This window comes from Pangasianodon hypophthalmus, chromosome 19, assembly GCF_027358585.1.
Source record: "Pangasianodon hypophthalmus isolate fPanHyp1 chromosome 19, fPanHyp1.pri, whole genome shotgun sequence".
NCBI lineage: Eukaryota > Metazoa > Chordata > Actinopteri > Siluriformes > Pangasiidae > Pangasianodon > Pangasianodon hypophthalmus.
This window is the reverse complement of record NC_069728.1, coordinates 6359984-6381152: the sequence shown is the minus strand read 5'-3', so window position 1 is coordinate 6381152 and position 21169 is coordinate 6359984. Positions and strand designations below refer to the sequence as shown.

Below are 21169 nucleotides of genomic sequence, written 5' to 3'. Positions count from 1 at the left end.
TGCTTTTAATCTTTAGTCGACTTTTAACATGTAGTTCCTTATCCAAATTTTTTTGCTTTCTATAAGGCTTAGACATTTTGTCTCTCTGTGTTTGGGGTGTATGTGTGTATGAAGGGTGTTGGTGTGTGTGCACTGTGAAAGGCAGCTTGGGAAGAGAAATGCCTTTTCTTTATGTGTCTGTGTATTTGTCATTTGCAGCCTATGAACTCTCACTCCTGTGAGAGTGTTGGTCAGTGTGCACGAGTGTGTATGTGTGTGTGTACGTGTGTATGTGTGTGTGTTGCACTAAAACATACACTTTGTGGTCTTAGTCTGTCCTTTTAACTTAATGAAAGTATGTTCCTTCCGTCTCACTAGTGCACAAATACACATTGTACAGACAGAAGAGCATATCATTACAAATCACTTAAGTGCAACCCACACCAGACCCAGACACACACACACACAGACACACACACACACACACACACACACATTCTATTTTGAATCAACAGAAGTACACTGGAGTACAAACACTGACCAGTGGAAAATCATATTCACACCCAACACTTATGATTTGAAAATGAAAAAGACATGCATACGGTATGATTAGAAACAGCCCCTTAATCTCTGCAGATTTTGGTCACTCTGTCAAGTGTTTTTCTAAATATGTAGCATTGACAAAAACTCATCTCCTGTATGCTCCCGGCCAAACCCTTAATCACTGTACTCAGGCTCCAGCAGGCTGAGATGGGCCATCGCACTCCTGACGTTCTGCAGATTTTTGTAGCAGTCCTGCAGAAAAACACCCACCTCAACTCATTGCTAACATATATACAAATCACTTCAAGCTGAGTGTTAGCGGTAAAGATAAATTCTGCATGAGTGCCATGCTCTCCTTCACAGGAAGTAATTCTTCCTGTAGTGTATGGTACAAAATTGTTTATATAGTATATTCAAATATTCTTCATATACAGTGGATATAAAAAGTCTCCACAACCCTGTTAAAATAGCAGGTTTTTGTGATGTAAAAACTGAAACCACATTTAATGTGATATAGCTGCCAACAGAAGTCAAGTGAGAAACATATAAAAAAGTTTTAGGGAAAAAGAGAAATAGCTTGGTTTTATAAGTGTGTACACCCCTTAACTAATACTTTGTTAAAGCACTTTTTGCTTGTAATACAGCACTTAGTCTTTTTTGGGTAAGAGTCTATAAACTTAGCACATCTTGATTTGGCAATTTTATTCCACACTTCTTTGCAAAAATGCTCCAACAATGAGAGATGTGCTTGCAGGATATTCCTGCAGCTTCATTAATGTTGCTGTAGGTCTCTTGGCAGCCTCCCTGATAAGTTTTCCTCTTTTCATCAGTTCTGGAGGGAGGTCCTGTTCTTGGTAATGTTATTGTGGTGTCCACTTGTTGATGATGGCCTTCACAGTTTTCCATGGTACACCTTATGTTTTGGAAATTCTCTTGTATCCCTCTTCTGATTGATGCGGATTTCGACAATGAGATCTGTACGTGCTTTGTAAGTTCTATGCGGACCATGGCTTCAGCAGTCGGATGAACCCAAGATGATGTCAAGAAAATCCTACAGAAACAGCTGATTTTATTTGTGGTTAATCAGAATCACTTCACTGATGACAGGTGTATGATAATTCCTTTTGAGCATGAGTGTGAATGTGATTGGTTATTTCTGAGAACAGTCACATGCCTTGTTATAAAAGGGTGTGCACACTTATGCAACCATGATATAGTAATTTATATTTATATGCTGTTTTTATATCCACTGTATATTAATTTTGTCCACATGTGACAAAAAAACCAAAAACAGATCACCCATTTAAATTACTTCTCCCATCTGCTGGGTTAATTAACAGCATGTTATGTCTCTTTGTTTGGCCAGTTGATAAATTGTGTGTGTGTGTGTGTGTGTGTGTGTGTGTGTGCGTGAGCGTGTGTGTGTCTGTGTGTGTGTGTGAGAGAGAGAGAGAGAGGGAGAGAGAGAAAACCATATATCAGTTAGTGAGTGATAGGTGAGCAGTGCTTCCTGTTTGCATGTATGGAGTCTCTGGAATATTGAAAAGAGAAGGAAATGAAGAAAAAAAACCCCTGAAAAGATAAATAAGGAGTCAGTGAGTAGCGGTGTGTTACACACCAGTGGTCTGCATGACCTTTAACCACCAGCCATCTCCTCACACCTGCCATGCTGGAGAAGCCATGTTGTTTTAATCTCCTTTAACGTTATCAGCTTCACCTAGAGCCTACAGCCTAATGGACCTGTATTGACTCCTAGGGGGAAAAAGGATGAAGCTAGAAACTCAGGGTTCTTCAGTTTGTCCCTCATGTGGAACCCTTACAGATTCTACATAGAAAGCTTTAGAAAGCTAGAACCATTACTCTTCCCAAGAGCCTTTGAGAAAACATTAGGAGTGTATAACATATCATAGAGGTGAATATTTAAGGAAATTTGCCTTTTCTGAAATAGGCAGGGTGTGATTTTATTTATCTCGGAAGGGAGAGGGATCCTGTTGTATTGTGTTAGAAATTGTGTTGGGAGTATTTTTATCTTCTGTACTGTAAATCACACACATCTGTTGCATATGAGTGTCTCTGTCTCTGTCTCTTATCCTCTCTATCAATCTCTCTTGCTCTATCTTTCACAAAAGAGTCTATTTAAAGTACAAAACTGTGACTAATAAAAAGCTTTTTTTTTTTTTTTTTTTTGCTCTCTGGTGAAAGGTCCCTTCATTCCGAACGGGATGTCAGGATTGTCAGATTGGATTGATTACCTCCATACCAATGGCAATAAACCAGACCCGAATAGCAAATAATCTATATGTAAAATTAATGAAATCTTCCAGAATGTAAGTGTTTACTCCACTTTAGCATTTATTTAGTCAGATTTCTTTAGACGATTTCATGAGTAAAGTAATATTACATTTATAAATTGTGAGCTGTGAAAAATGGGACTATGGATTTTTTTTTACACTATAAATGGTCCCTAGCTTTTTAAAAACCTCTGCCTTAAAGGACACTTGTTTGACAAAAAGTCCAGCTTCTATGCTGGAAAGCTAAGCAGTGGGTGTAAAATCACATGAGGATCTAGCTGGAATTCTTATACATATGTATAATGTATACAGCCATCTACCTTTTGATCAAAGAGCTGATCCTTTGTGACTAAACCATCAGAAGCAACATTTGCCGCTGAAGTTCCCGACACAATGGAAAACCTCAGACTTCTGTGGAAAAGCAGAGCCAAACGTTATCTTTCCAGGAAGTCGTTGAGAAGTGGTTGATGGTAGATGGAAACTACATCCATATGCTGGCAGACCCAGACCCTCAGGCCCTGTGTCTCTGTTGCGTTGTTTTGTTCCTATGTCTAGTGCAGCACCCCGAGCTTAGTGCTGAAGGGAACATTCACATGGCAAAGACAGGGGAACAAAGTGTGTGCTTGACGGGATATGCCCAAGAGACACCTGTATATACATGGACTAATGTAGCTGGTGGAGTGCATTCTTTTTCCTATACAACCTGTCACACACATGTCCATACACACACACACACACATGCTACAGGCTGAAAAGAAGGACCATCTGTCACTCCGCAGTGACACCAGTCAGGTGTTCAGACATGCACTTACATATAAACCAGACCTTTGGAGAATGGGTTTGTTCACCAGTCTATTTTAACACCCCTAGTTTATACAAGCTGCTATCCACTACATATACTGTTGCACAACTGAGTGTGTGTCTGTGTGTGTCTGTGTGTGTTCATTTACATCTGGATGTGTTCAGCATGGAGTGGAGGTGGGGTCTGTTGTGTGCCACACTGGGCAGCTGTTGACTGTCTTGTGCCGAGTTTGTTGTGTGATTAAATCGTGTGTGTGTGTGTGTGTGTGTGTGTGTTTTATGGGGGGGCGGTCATTTTTTATATCTTAGTTGGGACCAAATGTCCCAACAAGGGTAGGAATATGTGATAGGTTTGATCTTGTGGGTCACTCTTTTTTCTCCACTTAACTTGTTTTTAAGAAAACTGAAGCTTTTATTTAAAAATAAATTAACTAATAAATGCGCCAAAGCTTTGCTTATAGTTACTGAAGTTAAGCTTCGAATGTGACACAGGGCATTCACTGCATTTGTAGCTTGGCTGCTTAGTAGCTTAATTTTTTTTTCCCTGAATGAATGAATTAAAAAAAAAATCCCCCAAACAAAGCACAAAGCAGAGTTCAGATGTTGAGCTGGTTTGTTTGTTTCAGCCTTTCACATCAGTTCTTGCATCCTGACATCAAACAGTTTGCTGAAGTGTTTACTGGAGTCCATCCGGTTGCACGCATCTGCGTGAAAGGCATTAGAAGACTTGTGCAGCAAATTTATTTTTAGTAATTACACAGGAATGGCAGTGTTAGGTTACTGTCAACATCTCTGTCAACAACTCATTCCATTCTCATTGTGTTATGTAACATGGTCTGCGTGTTTCTATTATACCTTATTCTTCCGTTTTACTGATTGAACTTGTGATTCTGTGCTGTACAGAATGTGGAAATATCGCAGCATGCTGAATTGGAAGCTTTTTGATTTGACTTCCATTATGTGTTGCATGTGAATCACATATCCTTCCTATTACTTTAGGTTAGTGGTTGCCAGTTAATGATTGCAGGAGGTCGATTTGTGTGTACATTGCGTGTGTTTCGAGTGTGAGGACTGCATGTGCCTGAGTAGAGCATGACTCTCTGCACGAACTGGTCCGGTGTGTTTCAGGGCCAGGGACCCTGCAGAGAGCCTTTGCTCGATCAGAGTGAATTATAGCTGGGCATAGGCAGGGCCTCCTGCTGGGCTTGTTGTCCTTTCCAGGACTTCTGATGCCATGCAGGCCCCAGACAAATGACACAAATGCGCAGTCACACAGCCTGACTTCAACATTGAACTTTGTAGTCCTGTCCCATTTTTGTCTTGCTCCTGTCCTCTTAATAATATCATAACCATTTACTGATTTTCTCTCTCGCTCTCTCACTCTCTCTCTGATATTTAAAGTTAAAAGATGTGCTTCCTGCTGGCTCAAAAATGGTCAATGCCTCATTTGGGTGTTTCATGTAATCCTGCACCAGATGTTTCCCAGGAATAGCACACAGACACTCAAACACTCTCATCATCGCTCGTGGATGAACTAATACCATTGATTTATTTAAAGAAGATATATTTCTTGTTTATTGCAGAGAAGCTAATAGACAATAAGTAGGCACTGGTTTCTTATTGCCATGGCTAACCATTACTGGCTCTATAAAAGAAGTGACTTTATCTGCACTTAAAGGGTGATCAATGCAATGTTTCACACAGTTGTGTCTCAGCACATTTAAAAAAAGATTGGAAAGACAGAGAAGACAGATGTGGATGACATGGTTCCCATTTACAAAATCCCTGCTGCAAACTCATCAAAGCCAAATTCAAAACATTTGTAACAGTATGATTAACACAACATCTTTTAATAACAACATACTCTCTCATGTATTTATTGGTCTCATTTCGGGTACGTCTTGGGTCAATAAAGAAAGCAATAATGTTAGAAGTTACAACATATTGACATTAGAAAATATTTACCAACCTTTAAATCAGATTGTGTTTTCCCATTGGGCCCAGCTGTGGCATTACAGACTTGTATGTTAAGACTGAGCTGCCAGAAGACTCATAAATCCCTGAGCCTGCTGCTGAAGTTTTAGTTGGTGACATCAGGCTCTCCACTGACCTGGCTAAGCAAATGAGACATTACATACCTTTGGATAAATATATATTGCCCATGCATTACCCCCTACACAGCTACAACTCAGCACTGTGTGGAAACCATGACCAAGGAACATTTTGACAAAAATAGGAATGTGGCAAATAAATGACAGTTTATTTCACAGTGTAGACTGGAAGATGTGTCCAATTGCCCTTACTTCCTGTCAGTTGTGGATGGCTCCAGGCCTGTAAGTGGTGGAAGCTGTCCATTCTGTCATCACACTAAGTGAGTTAGGGACTGCTATGACTCGCTTTCTCCAAACGATCCTGGCAACGGACAAAAGACTCTTGTGTGGGAGCATTATTTACTCTTTTCTATCAAACTGCCTACACAAGGATGCAGCCAAATCTCATACAGACACACACACACACATGAACTTCCTACTCTGTTATTAGCTCCTAGTGGAGACAGGGAAGTATAAAAGAGATCCATGAAGATCTGAGTGTTTTGGAAGTCTTTGATGGTTACATGTGTCACCATGAAACCATCTGTTTCAAGAATGATGATGAGGTCTTGCACTGAGTTCAGCCCTACCTGTCGCTTTACAACTGTATGCTTAATCTTTCCATTTCCAGTCCTCCTCCTGAGACTGCACAGTAAGTACCATTGCCAAACTGTCTCCTATATGGACAATACAACTCCACTAATTATACACAGGTTTCGAAAAATTTTCTAGTTTGGACTATATCCCACCCATCCACTTTGCTAAGGAAGCAATCTCATACAGAATGCTACGTTCATCCAAACAGATAATTGTTGAACAGTAAGTGGTGAAAAACCACCTGTTGGAGCATTTATGCCTTATATCTACCATTGCCTACTTCCTTTATCATCCCAGTTAATAGTGGGTGAACATTCCTTTTTCAGTGCTCTGCTCCAGCGCAACTGGCTTTGGTGCCAGAATACTGAGAGATTATGGCATACTGGAATCTGATCCCATTGCTGGTAGTCACATGCAGCTGCAGTGCTAGAAAGGAGCATTGGACCTGGATGAGTAGGGGGTTTAGATTTTGTTCAGCCTTTAATAGCGCTAGCCTGGAAAAAAAATGTTCCTCCTGTTTTAATTACGCTTCAGTGCCTGGACCATGTCTCTGTGCTGTGTAAACAAGGATGACATTTGGCAGGATTTAGTTGGCATAAGATACTGTATATTTGAGTGTGATCTATTCGAGCCGTGTCTTTAAACATGTTACCATTGCAATTTAGGCCATCTGAGAACTTGTTTACATATTTTAAAGCTACACTGCGATTTTTAAAACAATCTTGTTTATATCAGCTCTGTTGTATACACATTCAATCTTGAAGTCAATTTCTGTTACATCGCTCAAGGGGGCTCATCTTATTATGAGGCTCGGGACCGAATGCAGTTTGATGTATGGGTATAACGAGACAAGCAATCATTGTGTAAACAAAGCAATTAGGGGTTCAAAACAATTGAACATTGATTCATCCATCTATATCAGAGATGACGGCATGTAGGTTAGACATGCAGGTTAGAAATTAACAATTTACTGTATTGGAATCATAACATCTAACATGTCAAATGTGAGAGAGAGAGATAAGACACTGAACATGGGAATATGAACAGGTAAATTTGTGTGTGTGTGTGTGTGTGTGTGTGTGTGTGTGTAAGAGAGAGAGAGAGAGAGAGAGACAGAGAGAGAGAGCATATTTGCTATTGGTTTAGGCTATCTGCCATGCCATACTAAATAAAATATTGTGTAGGATCTTCTTCATCCCTCTCCCTTCTCATTATCTTCATCCCTCCATTAGGTCTGATATACCTCTGAAGCTCTCAGCAGAACCAGTAGGCAGTCTAGTGTTTGTGCCTCCATGTTTCCAATCTATGATTTACTTTCCACAGAGTAACAGACCCACTAACAGAATTATGACAGGAATGCTAAGGTCAGCTGGAGGGAGAAATTCAGTGAGTTAGAGAAGTGCTGACAGCTAAAGAGGTGAGCGGGTCGAACATGTAAGAGGTTAGAAATTTACTTATGTAAATTCAAACAATTTAAAGTTGTGGTTTGTCATTTTAAATGTTTCTACACATATACTAATACTAATAGTATATAATAATAATTCTAAACATATAGTTCATAAAGAGACTTCAGTAAAAAAAATGGTGCTTTGCAATATTGCCATGCATTAGGTCTGGGTAGTTTATTAGTGTGAGGCTTCTGTTTACATTTTTCCGACCCAGAAATTAGCTCCAACCAGGATGTGTGGAATAGAGCCCACTTTCTTTAAATGGCAGCACAGCTTCAACATAGAAACAGGATCAGGTGAAATAAAGGGATGGCTTTTTGGTTTTACTTTCGTCACGGGTTCCAGAGGGCTCTAAAAATTGCAGATTGCTCCTTTAACGTTCACTTAGGAGCAATAATATGCATAGATTTCACCACCCTGGCTCAGAGCCATAACTGTAACAGACAAACAGCCACACACACAAACACATGCGAGAGAGAGAGAGAGAGAGAGAGAGAGAGAGAGAGAGAGAGATAAACTACTCTTATGGACTCCCAAAGGTGCTGCCTGATGCTCTTTTACTTCCTCTCACATGTTGGCAGCCCAGTCAGACACACAGCACAGCTCTCAGCATTCCATTCCTCAGGAGGAATTCCTGAAGCAGGTGGAAAAAAAAAGCGTGAGGGGGGAAACAGAGGAAGAAATGTGCCGAGTAATAAAAAATACTAATCTAGCTGCAAAGACGGCTGGTGGAGTGTGAGAGGTAGGTTTGCTTGTTTTCAGTGGTCCAGTCTCAACACAAGGTTCTACTGATGGGCCCAGAGCTCTCTTCCTTCCAGGAACTGAAGCACATGCCTCAGCAGCCTGCAAGGGCCCGTTGTTATTGCAGAGCACAACACTGCAAGAAGGGTATGCAGTGCTGACCCAGCAAAATCCAACATCCAAGCCACACTCTAATCATCTTCTACCACCCACCAGGGCAGCCACCAGACGCACAGAGAGAGAGAGAGAGAGAGAGAGAGAGAGGTGGTTAAATGAATGGATGCATTGGTCTATTTAAAGTAAGGCCATGTGCTTACACACACATGCACATAGATAGACACACAAACAAAACATTTCTGAGCATGAAAGGGGTAAAACAATAAACCCCATTACTCAGACCCACTGTGGCATGGTTATACATGTTCCAAATATGCATGTACATATGTGTGTGTATATATAAATCATTGTTGTGTGGCTGGCCAAATTTTCCATGACAAAATCAAAGACTTTGAAGTTTGAAGTTCTCCTAATATCCTCTGTCATTATTACTGCGCCACAAAGCCAGGCACAAGCTGACTTCCCCTCTCCAAGTGTGTGTGTGTGTGTGTGTGTGTGCGTGTGTGTGTGTGTGTGTGTGTGTGTGTGTGTATGTGTGTGTTATGGCCCTCTCCTTGGCATGGGCACCACAAGAAGTTGTGTTATACATAAAGTGGGGTCCCGAAAGTCCGAAAGACCTATAGTGAAAATATTTCTATTCAAAATGCTTTTCATTACAAATAATATTATCAGCAGCAACTTGAGTGGAAAGTAGAATCTTGGAAATGTATACATGAAGTTCAGAATTTTTTAGTATTTGGTATGCTCACCTTTTGCTTTAATGACAGCTGGCATGGACTCCCCAAGTTTGTCCAAAACCTGCTGATCCATGTTAGATCAAATCTGTCAGAGTGTTGTTTAAGCATATGCTTCAATGGATGTGGAAATTCTGACCTTTTGTACAAAGGAATTAACATGGACAATATCATAAAATTTCCTTGAATTTAAATAGTGACCTAGAAATAGTGCCGAATCCTGAATATTGAATATTAGACATTTCTTTTCTTTGTTTTGCATTTTTCAAAATTCAGAGACTTGGGTTTTTTCCAGTTTTAAATGAATGTGGTATCAGATTTGTGGACCCCAGTATATAAAGTATGTTATAGAGATGTTTTCTGTCATGGGCATAACTTTAGATTTAATAATGCGAGTCATTGTCAAGATCTCTACTGATAATAGTTCAGATAGCCTGCCACCACTATTGGTAATTTTATGACATTATTCCAAAATTATGCTGTTACTCCCATGTCACCTATAGTGGTTTTCATCAGAGTGAGTTCTAGCTTAAACTGTGGGGTACATTCGGTCGTGCACGTAATGTTTCAATCGCAGGAAATTATTTGTAATGTTGTTTTTTTTTCCCTAGTGGGCGGCACAGTGAATCCAGAGGGTAGCATTGCTGCCTTTCAGCTTCAGGGTCACCAGTTCAATCTTGAGCAAGGGTTACTGTCTTTGGTTTCTCTGATTTCCTCACATTGTCCAAAAACATGCATTGGCTACACTACATTGCCTGTAGGTGCGAGTGCATGTGTGTGCATGGTAATAAGGCTCTGGATTCATTGTGACTCTGGCCAGTATAAAGCAGATACTTGAAGATAAATGATGATATTTTTTGTTAGTGCTCTGCTGTACTTATCTGCCATCTAAAAGATATTTCAATTTGGTGAACATGTGCAACTCTGGGTGCTTTTATCACTTAATAATGGAATTTTTCTTTCTCAACTGATTCATCATACGGATACATATTACAAATGTAATCAAGCCTTTGAACGAGGAGACAGAAAATTCTGACATGCTGCATCATTCAGGGAAACAGTTCCAGCACCAAGAAGCCTGAAGTGCTTAAGTGAAAACATGAATTAAAACTTTTGTCGCTGCTTAAGCAATTTTGGGGAAAATAGACCTATGCCTGTTTTCATAAAAGAGGACAGATACTTATTCATACTTACCAGATGAATACTTACCAGATGAATACTTACCAGATGAATACTTACCAGATGAATACTTACCAAATGAATGTTTGAGATTTTGTTTGTTTGTTTGTTTGTTTGTTTGTTTGTTTGGGGGGGGGGGTGATGAGACCCTCCCTGACTATCACTCAAACTTTAAACTTATATCTATAAAGGTACTGCTCTTCTTCTCCTTTAACCTAATAACATCACCCCAGAAACACTGATGTAATTCCTACTAATTTAATTTTTTCACACTGTGTGAAAGGACATGTAGCCTAACTGAACACTGTACGTGTTACACAATGACTATTCGATACCTCTAGGTTTTTGAGTCCAAATAAATATCCTTTGCAATCTATGCTCAAGATTAGGATTTAGGTTTATATGATCTTTGTAAAGTTAAAAAAAAAGTCTCAGATTGCAGGAAATTCCTCTCATTCACTTTCTGTCTTTTCAATAAGCATGTAAGCAGGCAAGGCGATAATGAACTGCATTACACACTGTTTTGATATGATATGCCAGACAAGGGCAGTTGTATAGCTCGTGCCTCTCTGAAACCAGGCTCTTCAAACTGAACACGATTGGCGGTTATTAGCGCTGCTGATGTCACCCTGCGCTCTGCGCTCCACGCTGAGTGACTATGAAGGATGTGCGCGGTCCCTTAAGACCGAGCGCGGTCTACATAATTCATACCGAGGGGAGTGACTTGTTGCCCGTGCCTTTTCTCCCCTGCCTGTATAAAACCTAAAGTTCCCAGCAAATCACACTTACAGATGGAGAGACCTCGCCGCTCAGCCGGGTTCTACGCTCGAGTCAAACCCGACGCGACATCCCGCTCCTCCCCGGTTCTGCCCCACTACATTTAGCATCTTGTGTCGACTTTCTGAGGGCGCAGCACTTCCCCTCAAATACCGACCACCGTTCCATCGTGTGCACGTGAACATGAAGCCCATATTCCGCTCTGTCCGGCTCGGCTGGATGGCGGCTCCGCGGGCGCTCTGGCTGACGGCGCTGTTTGCGGCTCTCGCCCGCACGGTGCATGCTGCGGGGCCCGTGGTGCGCTGTGAGCCGTGTGACGACGAGGCGCTCGGCCAGTGCAAGCCGCTGCCACGTGACTGCGCCGAGCGGGTGCGCGAGCCGGGTTGCGGCTGCTGTCTGACGTGTGCGCTGCGTGAGGGCCAGGCGTGCGGCGTGTACACGGGACGCTGCGGCGCCGGACTGCGGTGTCAACACCGACCCGGTGAGAGCAAACCGCTGCAGGCGCTGCTGGAGGGAAGGGGTGTGTGCACCAGAGCCACGGACAAGCTCCCGCTGAGAGTCGGTAAGCGCCCCAGTGTCATTAGTTCTCTGGTTTGTTTGCTTGTTTGTTTGTTTGTTTGTTTTTTTCTCCCCAGCGTGTGTTATTTGCGTGTACTACCTCAATGCAACCTTTCCATTTCACGTTTCTTCACACTTGCAAATTTGAACCAATTCGTACTCATCAGTTAGTATTAAAAGTTATGTTTGTTTAGAGTTTATTCGTGAAATCGAACGAAACTTCTACAGGATCAGGCTGAAACAGGCTCGTGCTCACGAGTGCACAGGCTTCCACCTCAACTCTGTCCTTAAATCACATCTCTGAGTGGTCTAGTATTAGATCTGTGATTTCTATACTTATTAAATCACATACAGCTCGTGCATACGATTATGTTTAATATTGTAACCAGATCCACTGAGTGCATATTTAAAAAAATTTGAATCCAATACAGAGGATAATTACTCATTCATTGTGCACAGACGAGTAAATCCTAAGTCATATATTCTGCGAATGCACTCCCTAATGCACTAATGAAGCAGGAGTGGTTCCGCCTCTCAGTGCAGACCCTGCCACCCCATGCTGAACTTGATTGGTTGTTCATCAGATCAGGATGGTACTGCGTGTTCCTGGCTTTCAAACGTTTGGTTTTGTGCTGTTCCCGGTTTACTCTACTGTGATTAAGGCAGTTATTTGGCCCCGGGCTAACACAGATCCGGCCTGTGAATGCAGCTCTCATGGTTGGTTTTAGTGGGAGGCTGTAGATGACCACGTGCATGGGCTTTCCGATTGGATGCACGCAAACAAACAGAGATGATTTATTATGAACGCTAGATTTGCTCTCCATATCACAGTGCAAGCTTTGGCTCAGTGATACTTCGGTGACTTCTGTGCACCACCTGGCCGGCCGCTAGTTCTCCCCGCTCATAAACAGCTCGCTGTACCGTGTCATGGCCCCACACTGGCACCGTTGTTCTCTTCCGTCCGAGGCCGAGCGCTACAGCGAGCCCTCTATGCTGATGTGTGTGTATGTGTGTGTTTTCGGGAGAGAGAAGCCGCGCTGTCTGCGTGTACACAGGGTGCGCGCGCGCTAAAGTTTGGCCTCTCCAACCCGATCGTTAAGAATGCCGCGCGCGTGTATTTTTAGAGTGGAGCGGAGATCACTGTTTTGTTTCTGTGTGTGTCTATGTGTGTGTGTGTGTGTGTGTGTGTGCGTGCGCGAGCGCGCGTGTGTATGTGCGCGTGCGCGCGGGCGCGAGTCTCTCTCTCTCTCTGTCTGTGTGTGTTTATTTTATTTTATTTATTTGTATGAATAATGGAATGAAGTGAATGGGTTAGGGTTAGTGAATGACACTCTGCAGTTTATCTGCTGGAAGGCTTTGCTTGACAGACCCGCGGTGCCTCCGACACTGAGGACATCCTACACACACTCTCACAACGCCAGAACATTCTGTTCTCTTGGCTTAATTAGTCTAGCATTCAAAACAGTGGTGCGTGTGTGTGTGTGTGCAGGTTAAAGAGTGGTGGCCACCCTTGAAATATTGTGGTTGTACCTCTGATTTAAAAAAAAAAGTGTTGGAGCCACAAATGATCATCCTCCGGAGACATGCTCTTTTAGTGTACTCCATGAATATTCCATTTTCAGACTGAATTGTTACGCTTTTCTCACATAGTAAAAGTATTTGTAGCCATGATCTGGAAATGGTTAGAGTTATTGGTGCAGCAGTGCTGGGCACAAAAAGTTGAACACTCTTGGAGTAAATGAAGAATGTGAAGCATTATAATGATGTGCATGAGACTGCAGGCTTGTGCTTGTGAATATGTGCTGCATGAGTCAGTAAATGTAGGCACTTAGCATGCATATTTCTGAGGCAGTACTTACAGTAAGTTTGTCTTACTCTCCCTGAGAGGACCTTCCATTGACATAATTATTAATGCAGCTAACGAATGCTATGCTGCACCTAACTCTATCTCTAATCTAATCTTAACCTTAATTCTTAACCTCAGTAACCAAAAGGAAACATTTTGGTTCTTTTAGGTATTTGTTTTAATAAAAGTTGCATTTTTTTTTTCAGAAAAAAAGGAGTTTTCCTCATGGGGACCAGCCAAATGTCCCAGCCATAAACAAGATATTCCTATCCTTGTGGGGAAATTTGATCCCCACGAAGATATAAAAACAAAATCCCATAGGAGTGTCTGTGTTTTTAGACATATCTGACGTCAGTATCCCCCTCCCCCAGTAAGCAAGGTTCCCTATGCAGCCATATGATGTAGCCACAAGTGTTGTGTTGAAGCAATCAACTATGACAATGTGACACACAAAAACTATTGTTAGGATACAGAGTCACTTTTAAAAAGCAGTTTGGGGGTGCCAGCCGTTTTACAGTATTGCCTTACCTCATATTCTCTCCTTCTGGTCTTTAATTTTAGTCTCTCCCGTCCTCCTTTCCCATCATACCACATTTTATGGTAATTACATATCTCCTCCAACCAGTGAGCAGGGCTGTGTCTGCTTGATACGTTATGCTCCACCCCAAATGGTGTTTTTTTTTCTTGGTGCATAACTGGAATGAATCTGGATATGCACAAATATTCTTTTCAATAACTCATATTCTTCATTTGGTTTGGTGTTTTGGTGTTTGGTCTTTTCTTTTTGCTCCATCCCGGGTCTAAATTTGTCTAATTCTTGTCCATTACCTCTTTCTCTCTCTCTCTCTCTCTCTCCCTCTCTGTGTGTGTGTCTGTTGTACACGTTTACTCGTGTTTATATTGTACGTTAAACTGTTTACCTGTTTACCGAGATTGACCAAACACATGAGGTCAAGTGTTTGTTTTTTTAAATAAAAAAATGGCAAATGTGTTGCTGGGATAGGCCACAAAAACTTACAAAAGTTTACATTTTGGTTAAATATTGATGTTTTGCAGGATCCAGAATTAGATGTTGCTCAGTTTAACCCTTCTACCCTGGATATGACTTTCTTTTCTATTTCTAGTGAAATTATAGTGGGTCAAGCAGAGAAAGTAGGTTATTAGTATGATTTCAGTGCCCTTGTCTCTGATTATACATTGTCATTGAAACCTGTTAGGCATAAACAATTGTGTTGTTTATGTTGGTGTTGATGGTGCTGTTGATATTTTTTTTGTTGTTGTTGTTACTGTTATGTCATTGTTAATAAAGACATGGTTTATCTGCTGATGCTACAATTCTGGCCTAGCCACAATCTCTCTTACATACACTTTGGGATTAAATTTAATTTTACTCAGTTCTTCCACTCCCCAATGTTCTTCAGTCTGTTCTCTCATTTTACCAGTTGCCTTATTGCATTCATATCTATTTACACAGTCCAGTGACTTTAGGATTGGTCTGCTTTTTAAATTTCAGTCACTTGTAATGATTATCATAGTACAGTAGAAATTTGCTAATCTTTGTGATGGCCTAGACAAAACTTTCTTCCTAGAAACTGTTGAGTGTTGATCGGTTCACAATTAAAATGATAATATTTACACTGTTCAAATTCAACTAGAATAGTTTTCAAGAAAGGACACTCTTGAGCCAGTTGCACCAATGTTTGGACGCTCTAGCTCGGCTGCTGGGAACTTAATCCATAATGGTTCCAACCAAGAGTGCTATCAAAACACCACTTCGACCATTTCTACCAACATTCCTTTTATTCTCTTTTTGTTTGCCCTCATTCAGTCTGTGTTTGGTGAATCTTTGTGTATGTGTTATCTAACACTGACCATTACTCCTCTTCCGTGCTTCAGTTTACCCTAAGGAACCTGTAGAGGAACATCTGCCTACCACTACCATTGCAACAGTCAGCAAGGGCACTGAGGTGGTGCAGGACACAGCAACAGGTTCGGGGGTTGAAGACGGTATGCAGAAAACAGAGCTGGAGCCTAAAGGGTCTCTGCTGCACACTAAGCTCGGCATGATCCAGATGGAGCAGTTTAAGCAAAGACAGATCTACAAAGTGGAGCCAGTGGCCAAGGGAGTCCACCCTGATATCCACAATTTCAGCCTGGAATCCAAAAGAGAGACCGAGTATGTAAGTGCTTCTTTACCTCCTGACAGCAGGTCAAAGATGGACAAGAATAAAGCTGGAAAATGTGCATGTGCTTGTCTGTGTGTGTGTGTGTGTGTGTGTGTGAGTGCAGTTGGAGCATAAGCACAGTTCTGCAGTGTTGCTTTGGCCATAAGCTCAGGCTCATCACCGAACACAAACTCTGATCATTAGAAAAGTCCATATTTGACAAATTTACCATATTTGAGATTTTAAACTGATCAGCAGCGAATGGTATTTCAGGATATATTAGGAGTCAGGAAAGAGAAGGACTCTTCCGGCTTATAGATTGCTTTAAGATTGCAGTCCCAGCTGTGCCACATGCCGTTCATGGCCTGAGGTCACTTAGAGTGCAGCCGTCCCTTTTCTCATTTACAGCAGGCCAGTATTGGGTGACAAGGGAAAGGCCCATGGAGCTGGAACATGCTATGAATGTATCAAGAAAATTGTCTTTTTGAAATCTTTAAAAATAATAATAATAATAAAAATTCACAAAGAAGTGCTACATAAAACTATTTTAACAATATATTTATTCATAGTTTAGAAGATGACCCTCTGATTTTTTTAATCTTACTGAAAGACCAGAGTACTCTGTGTGATGTGAGCTCTGTAGGTACAGAGAGAGGTGTGTTCAAGTGGTATATTTGGATGAAGTGTGACTAAAAAAAACAACCACAGATGAAAGCTAGGCTAGAAATGAATATATTACTTCTTTATATTTGAAATCCTTACCAGAGGACAGCTCTCAGTGTATGTACTGCTCAGTGTCGGGAAGCCTGGCTGTGTCTGCCATGGAAAAAAAAAGAGACACAAACAGCTTGTTTGTATCATTTCTAAGATCCCATGCTTGATATAGTAAACTCTGGACTGATTTTTATAAGTTGGACTGATTTTTGGTTTATATTTGTGTGTGTTTGTTTGTTTGAAGGGACCATGTCGCCGAGAGATGGAAAGCGTTTTGAAGAGTCTTAGGATATCCAGCGTGATAAACCCTCGAGTTTTTCGCATTCCAAACTGTGACAGGAAGGGCTTCTACAAGAAGAAACAGGTGAGTGCTGCCATGGCCACCAGCTAAAACATTATCCCAAATATTGAGCTACATCTGTGCCAGGCTGCATCTGGGCTTCTGAGAAGGAAGAGGATGTTGATGGGGGAAATCAGGGGCTTTTGGAGATGTGTGAGTCATCTGGTGACTCCCCCCCACCTCTGTACAAAGAATGAGTCAGAGTTTAGGTCTGAGCATGTTTAATTGAGGTGTTTGGGTTAGGTGAATTTAGGCAAACAGGATTATTCAGTAGCTTACAGAACAGGAAGCCTGTAGAATTACCGATAAAGACACTTGTACTGAACTCTCTGAACTGAGGCTTAGACATTGGTAGAGCATGCTTGATTACTGACATTCAGCTGTATTAAACTGACCCTACAGCATTTCCGCTCTCACTCATGCAAAGATAGGGTGAGGGAGGGGGGAAAAGAGAATAAAAGACAGTCAGTTTCATGTACAGAGTTGACATGAGACAATAAACAGAGACTATGACATGATCGCTTTTGCTGTCTATGCAAATCAAGCAGCTTTGTAAATTAATGCAAAGCTGCTTGTAAATGCTCTCACTCATGTTCTCACTCAAATGCACAAGAGTACATGCAAGAGCTCTGTGCTAGAAAAACACACTAAAAAGTACCTCTGTTCTCAAAAAATGTGATTTGTAAGTGATTAATACCTCTCGAGTGGCTTATTCCGATAAGACTGGAGACTTTCTAAGTACTTCAGTACAAAAGGGATAAAGGCTGGAGCTCAGTTATTGATGCCAAAAAATAAGCTCTGCAGCTTTTTTGTTACAGCATGATGTGGTACTCAGAAACCTTTAGCTACAGAACCTGTGTACAGTCCTAGCTAGCTGGTTAACTAGACTAATAGTACTGATGTTCAAAATAGTTCTGAACGTTGTGCTATGGGTGAGTTAGTAGTTAGCATGGTGGCTTTGTGGTTAGCAAATTTCCCTCACACCTCCAGGGTTGAGGCTTCGGTTCCCGCCTCCACCCTGTGTGCGTGGAGTTTCCATGTTCTACCCGTGCATTGAGGGTTTCCTCTGGATACTCCGGTTTCCTCCCCAGTCCAAAGACGTGTTGTAGGCTGATTGGCATCTCTAAATTGTTGGGAGTGTGTGTGATTGTGCCCTATGATGGGTTAGCTCCCCATCCAGGGTGTCCTCCGCCTTGTGCCCCGAGTCCACTGGGATAGGCTCCAGGCTCCCCACAATCCTGTGTAGGATAAGTGATCCCGAAAATGGATGGATGGATGGATGCTATGCTACATTTTGCTATCCTTAAACAAATTGCTTATGCTGCATTTGACTAGAGGTTGTAACTTGTAATTCCCAACCTCCAACCAGGAAAAACCAGAGAAAACACCCCCTCAACTCAGAATTTCTAGTTGGGGCTTATGGGTAGCCTTTTCAGACGAACACGGGGGCATCCATGTTTTTCTCCACTTTGTAGCTCGAATGCATGGAGGTCAAAAATGAAATCATTCTGAGCCCTGACATCCCACTTCTGAGGTAAGTCGAATGCAGCATTAGAGTATGATCGTATAAATCGAGACTCAGATAACACAGAAATCTACCTGTGACAAATGTAAACTAGCTGGCTAGTTAAGCTAACATTTTTTCATAAATTTAATGAGGGAAAAGAGAAGAGGGACACAGGCATACACACTGGCTGCCTCATATAAACACAAGTAAGCACAACTGCAGATATCCTGGATGCTTGGGGCTCCGCCTCCAGCCCCCCCCCCCAAAAATAAGATTGGTAATGACTGTGTGTGCATGTTTGTGTGTGTGTTGGAGGCCTTTCCCTTGGAGGGCACAGTCGAGTCCAGGGTAATTTTAGCTCTGATTATATGAATTGGCTTAGTGTGCAAGTAGAGGCGAGGCATGCTGGCCCCCATCCTCCACCCCCACCCCCTGAACCCCCCAAGGCCACGCTCATCTTTGCCCCAGGCAGTGAGTATTCTTGCTGAGCTGGAGACAAACACTACCCCCCTGACCCGCTGGCTCACCCAAGCCCGTCTCCACTGCTGCTTTCACACTGAATGAGATCTCAGTGATGCAGTGGGAAAGATGAGAAGAGAGGGAGGTGTGAACTGCAAGACACGCTGGGAATGGGCTGTACACAAATACACACTCAGGCACAGACACACTCCAGATAGTGTGCAGAGTGCCTCTGTGTACTTCTCTAGCTGTATGGGGTCTTGCTTTCTCACAGTCTCCTTTTACTGCACACATGCACATGTACCCTGCCTGGGTTTATTAGCCAAATTACTACATGCCTGGTTGTTGTATGCCTTCACTATACATTTAATGACCATGCACTTCAAGGACAGTAGTTACACAAAACTCTACACACATGTTCAAGCAGAACTGATGCACAAATTGACAGATCTACACCTACATATGTAGTCCAGGACAGGGTCTGGATGGAAAACAGCCTCTGTTCATATTCGCACGCAGATGTTAACCTGCATATTGTGCATATGTGTGTTTGCGTTTTATGAGCGTGAATTTACGCTGTGGCTGCTTTTAATGTCCTCCTGGCCTTCCTGTTGCCCATAAGAGCAATGTTATGGACCTGCAATGGTTGAGGCTTGCTTTGTGACACATAAAACACACATTAGTGCACTCACACACATGCACACACTCAATACACACAAGGCTGTTGTGTTATATCCTCAAGACATTGTCTCACTGACAGGATTATACTCAGGCACCTTTCAGTTTCTTCATTTCACAATACTCACATGCATTATCCATCCAAATATACATACTACTCACACATGCAGACACACCTGCATGTGTGGAATCTGCATAAATGTACACACACACACACACACACACACACCTATAACAACTAATCTGTGTATTGGGTTTGCCCTCTGAGATGTCAGTATAGCAGAGTTGAAAGTTTACAGTAAAGGCCGTTTTAGCAGAGATCTCAGAGCAGCACTTTTTGAGGCATATATGTTGATAGAAATGTCACAGGAACAGATTCTGGCACACAGAAGTCAGAGTCAGACTGGAGCAGTTACATCAGTTGGAGACACAGAAAGCTCTGTGTAACATTCTGCATGTTCTCTCCCAGTAATCGTCCTTTGTCCCTCTAACTTTTCCTTCTCATGCTCTTTGCTCTGTGAGATTTAAAAAAAAGTTTATTTATTGCAAAAGACCAGCCATGATAAAAAAGGGAAAAGGCTAAGAATGTGTGATGAGATGAGGAAGAAGGGAAGGAAACATGCAGAGAAGATGCAGAGAGAAAGGAATGATTAAAGGAGGAGGCATGAAAAGGACAGAATGAATGCTCTGTTTTATTTCCCAAACTGTTCTTGTTCTGCTTGAGGTATTTTAATTTGGTCCCCTCTCAGTAAAAGTCCCTTTGATCTCTCTCTCTCTCTCTCTCTCTCTCTCTCTATCTCACTCTCGCTCTATTTCTTTCTCTCCCAAATATTCTGTACACACTTTCATTAAGTAATTCACCTTTTCCTGCTCTATTTATCTATGTACATTCATTTCTGTAAATGTGTGTGTGTGATAAGCTCCAGATGACTTTTAATCGGTACCAGTTTCCTAAAATAGTCTGACAGCTCTTTAATTGTGCAGGGCAAATGTTTTAGCAGAGCCAAATATACCCTTAGGCTTTTTCATTAACATCATAAAAACACTACTCAAGCCAGCATATACTGTATATTCAGCCCTCATATGTGCACACAGTGTGTGTGAGGGTATGTGCACAATTTGTTAAAATTACCAGGCTGAGTTGGAGAGTAGCTGGCTCTTGAGACCACATAAACGTTGCCTTGGTCTAGAGCTGGGTCTCATTAGTCCGTCTTGGTCGGAGTCTGGGTCTCGGCTTATGGACTCCAACGAGACCACAGTGTCTTTCCATGCTGTAGGTGATAATCACCTACTTCCATCACTAGTCTGTGCTGTAGCGTCAAGACCATGGAGAATTCAGGTCTTCTTGGATATGTGCATGATTATCATGCAATAGCCCCACTATTAGCAATTAATTACATGAATTATGGTCTAATACTATTTTTTTTTTATCTGTAAGATGGAAAGTTTTGTATTAAAACTTAAAATGCCTATATACAGCATTTACAAGAAAGCCTGATATCAGATGATGTTTCCTTTTTATTCTTAAAACTCATTTGACTCAAGCATGAAGTGGTATTACATCACCATATTACTAATTTTCTCATATATAAGCCTTTCGGTTAT

General features: G+C 41.7%; 1 protein-coding gene across 4 annotated transcripts in view; it reads left to right on the top strand.

The window, feature by feature from the left end:
* The first annotated feature begins 10659 nt into the window (after window positions 1-10659).
* Window positions 10660-21169, top strand: part of igfbp3 (insulin-like growth factor binding protein 3) — a 33284-nt gene continuing 22774 nt past the window's right edge. The window contains exons 1-3 of one of the 4 annotated variants that reach the window (XR_008305255.1): window positions 10660-11859; window positions 15598-15877; window positions 16825-16944. Coding sequence is in view for 2 of the 4 variants with exons in the window: in XM_053242027.1 (XP_053098002.1) it covers window positions 11481-11859; window positions 15598-15881; window positions 16825-16944 (783 nt within the window). In the remaining 2 variants the exon portion in view is untranslated. Of the gene's footprint in view, window positions 11860-15597; window positions 15882-16824; window positions 16945-21169 lie in introns of all 4 variants that reach the window. The other 3 variants (XR_004580148.2, XM_053242027.1, XM_026944580.3) reach the window with 3 other exon arrangements.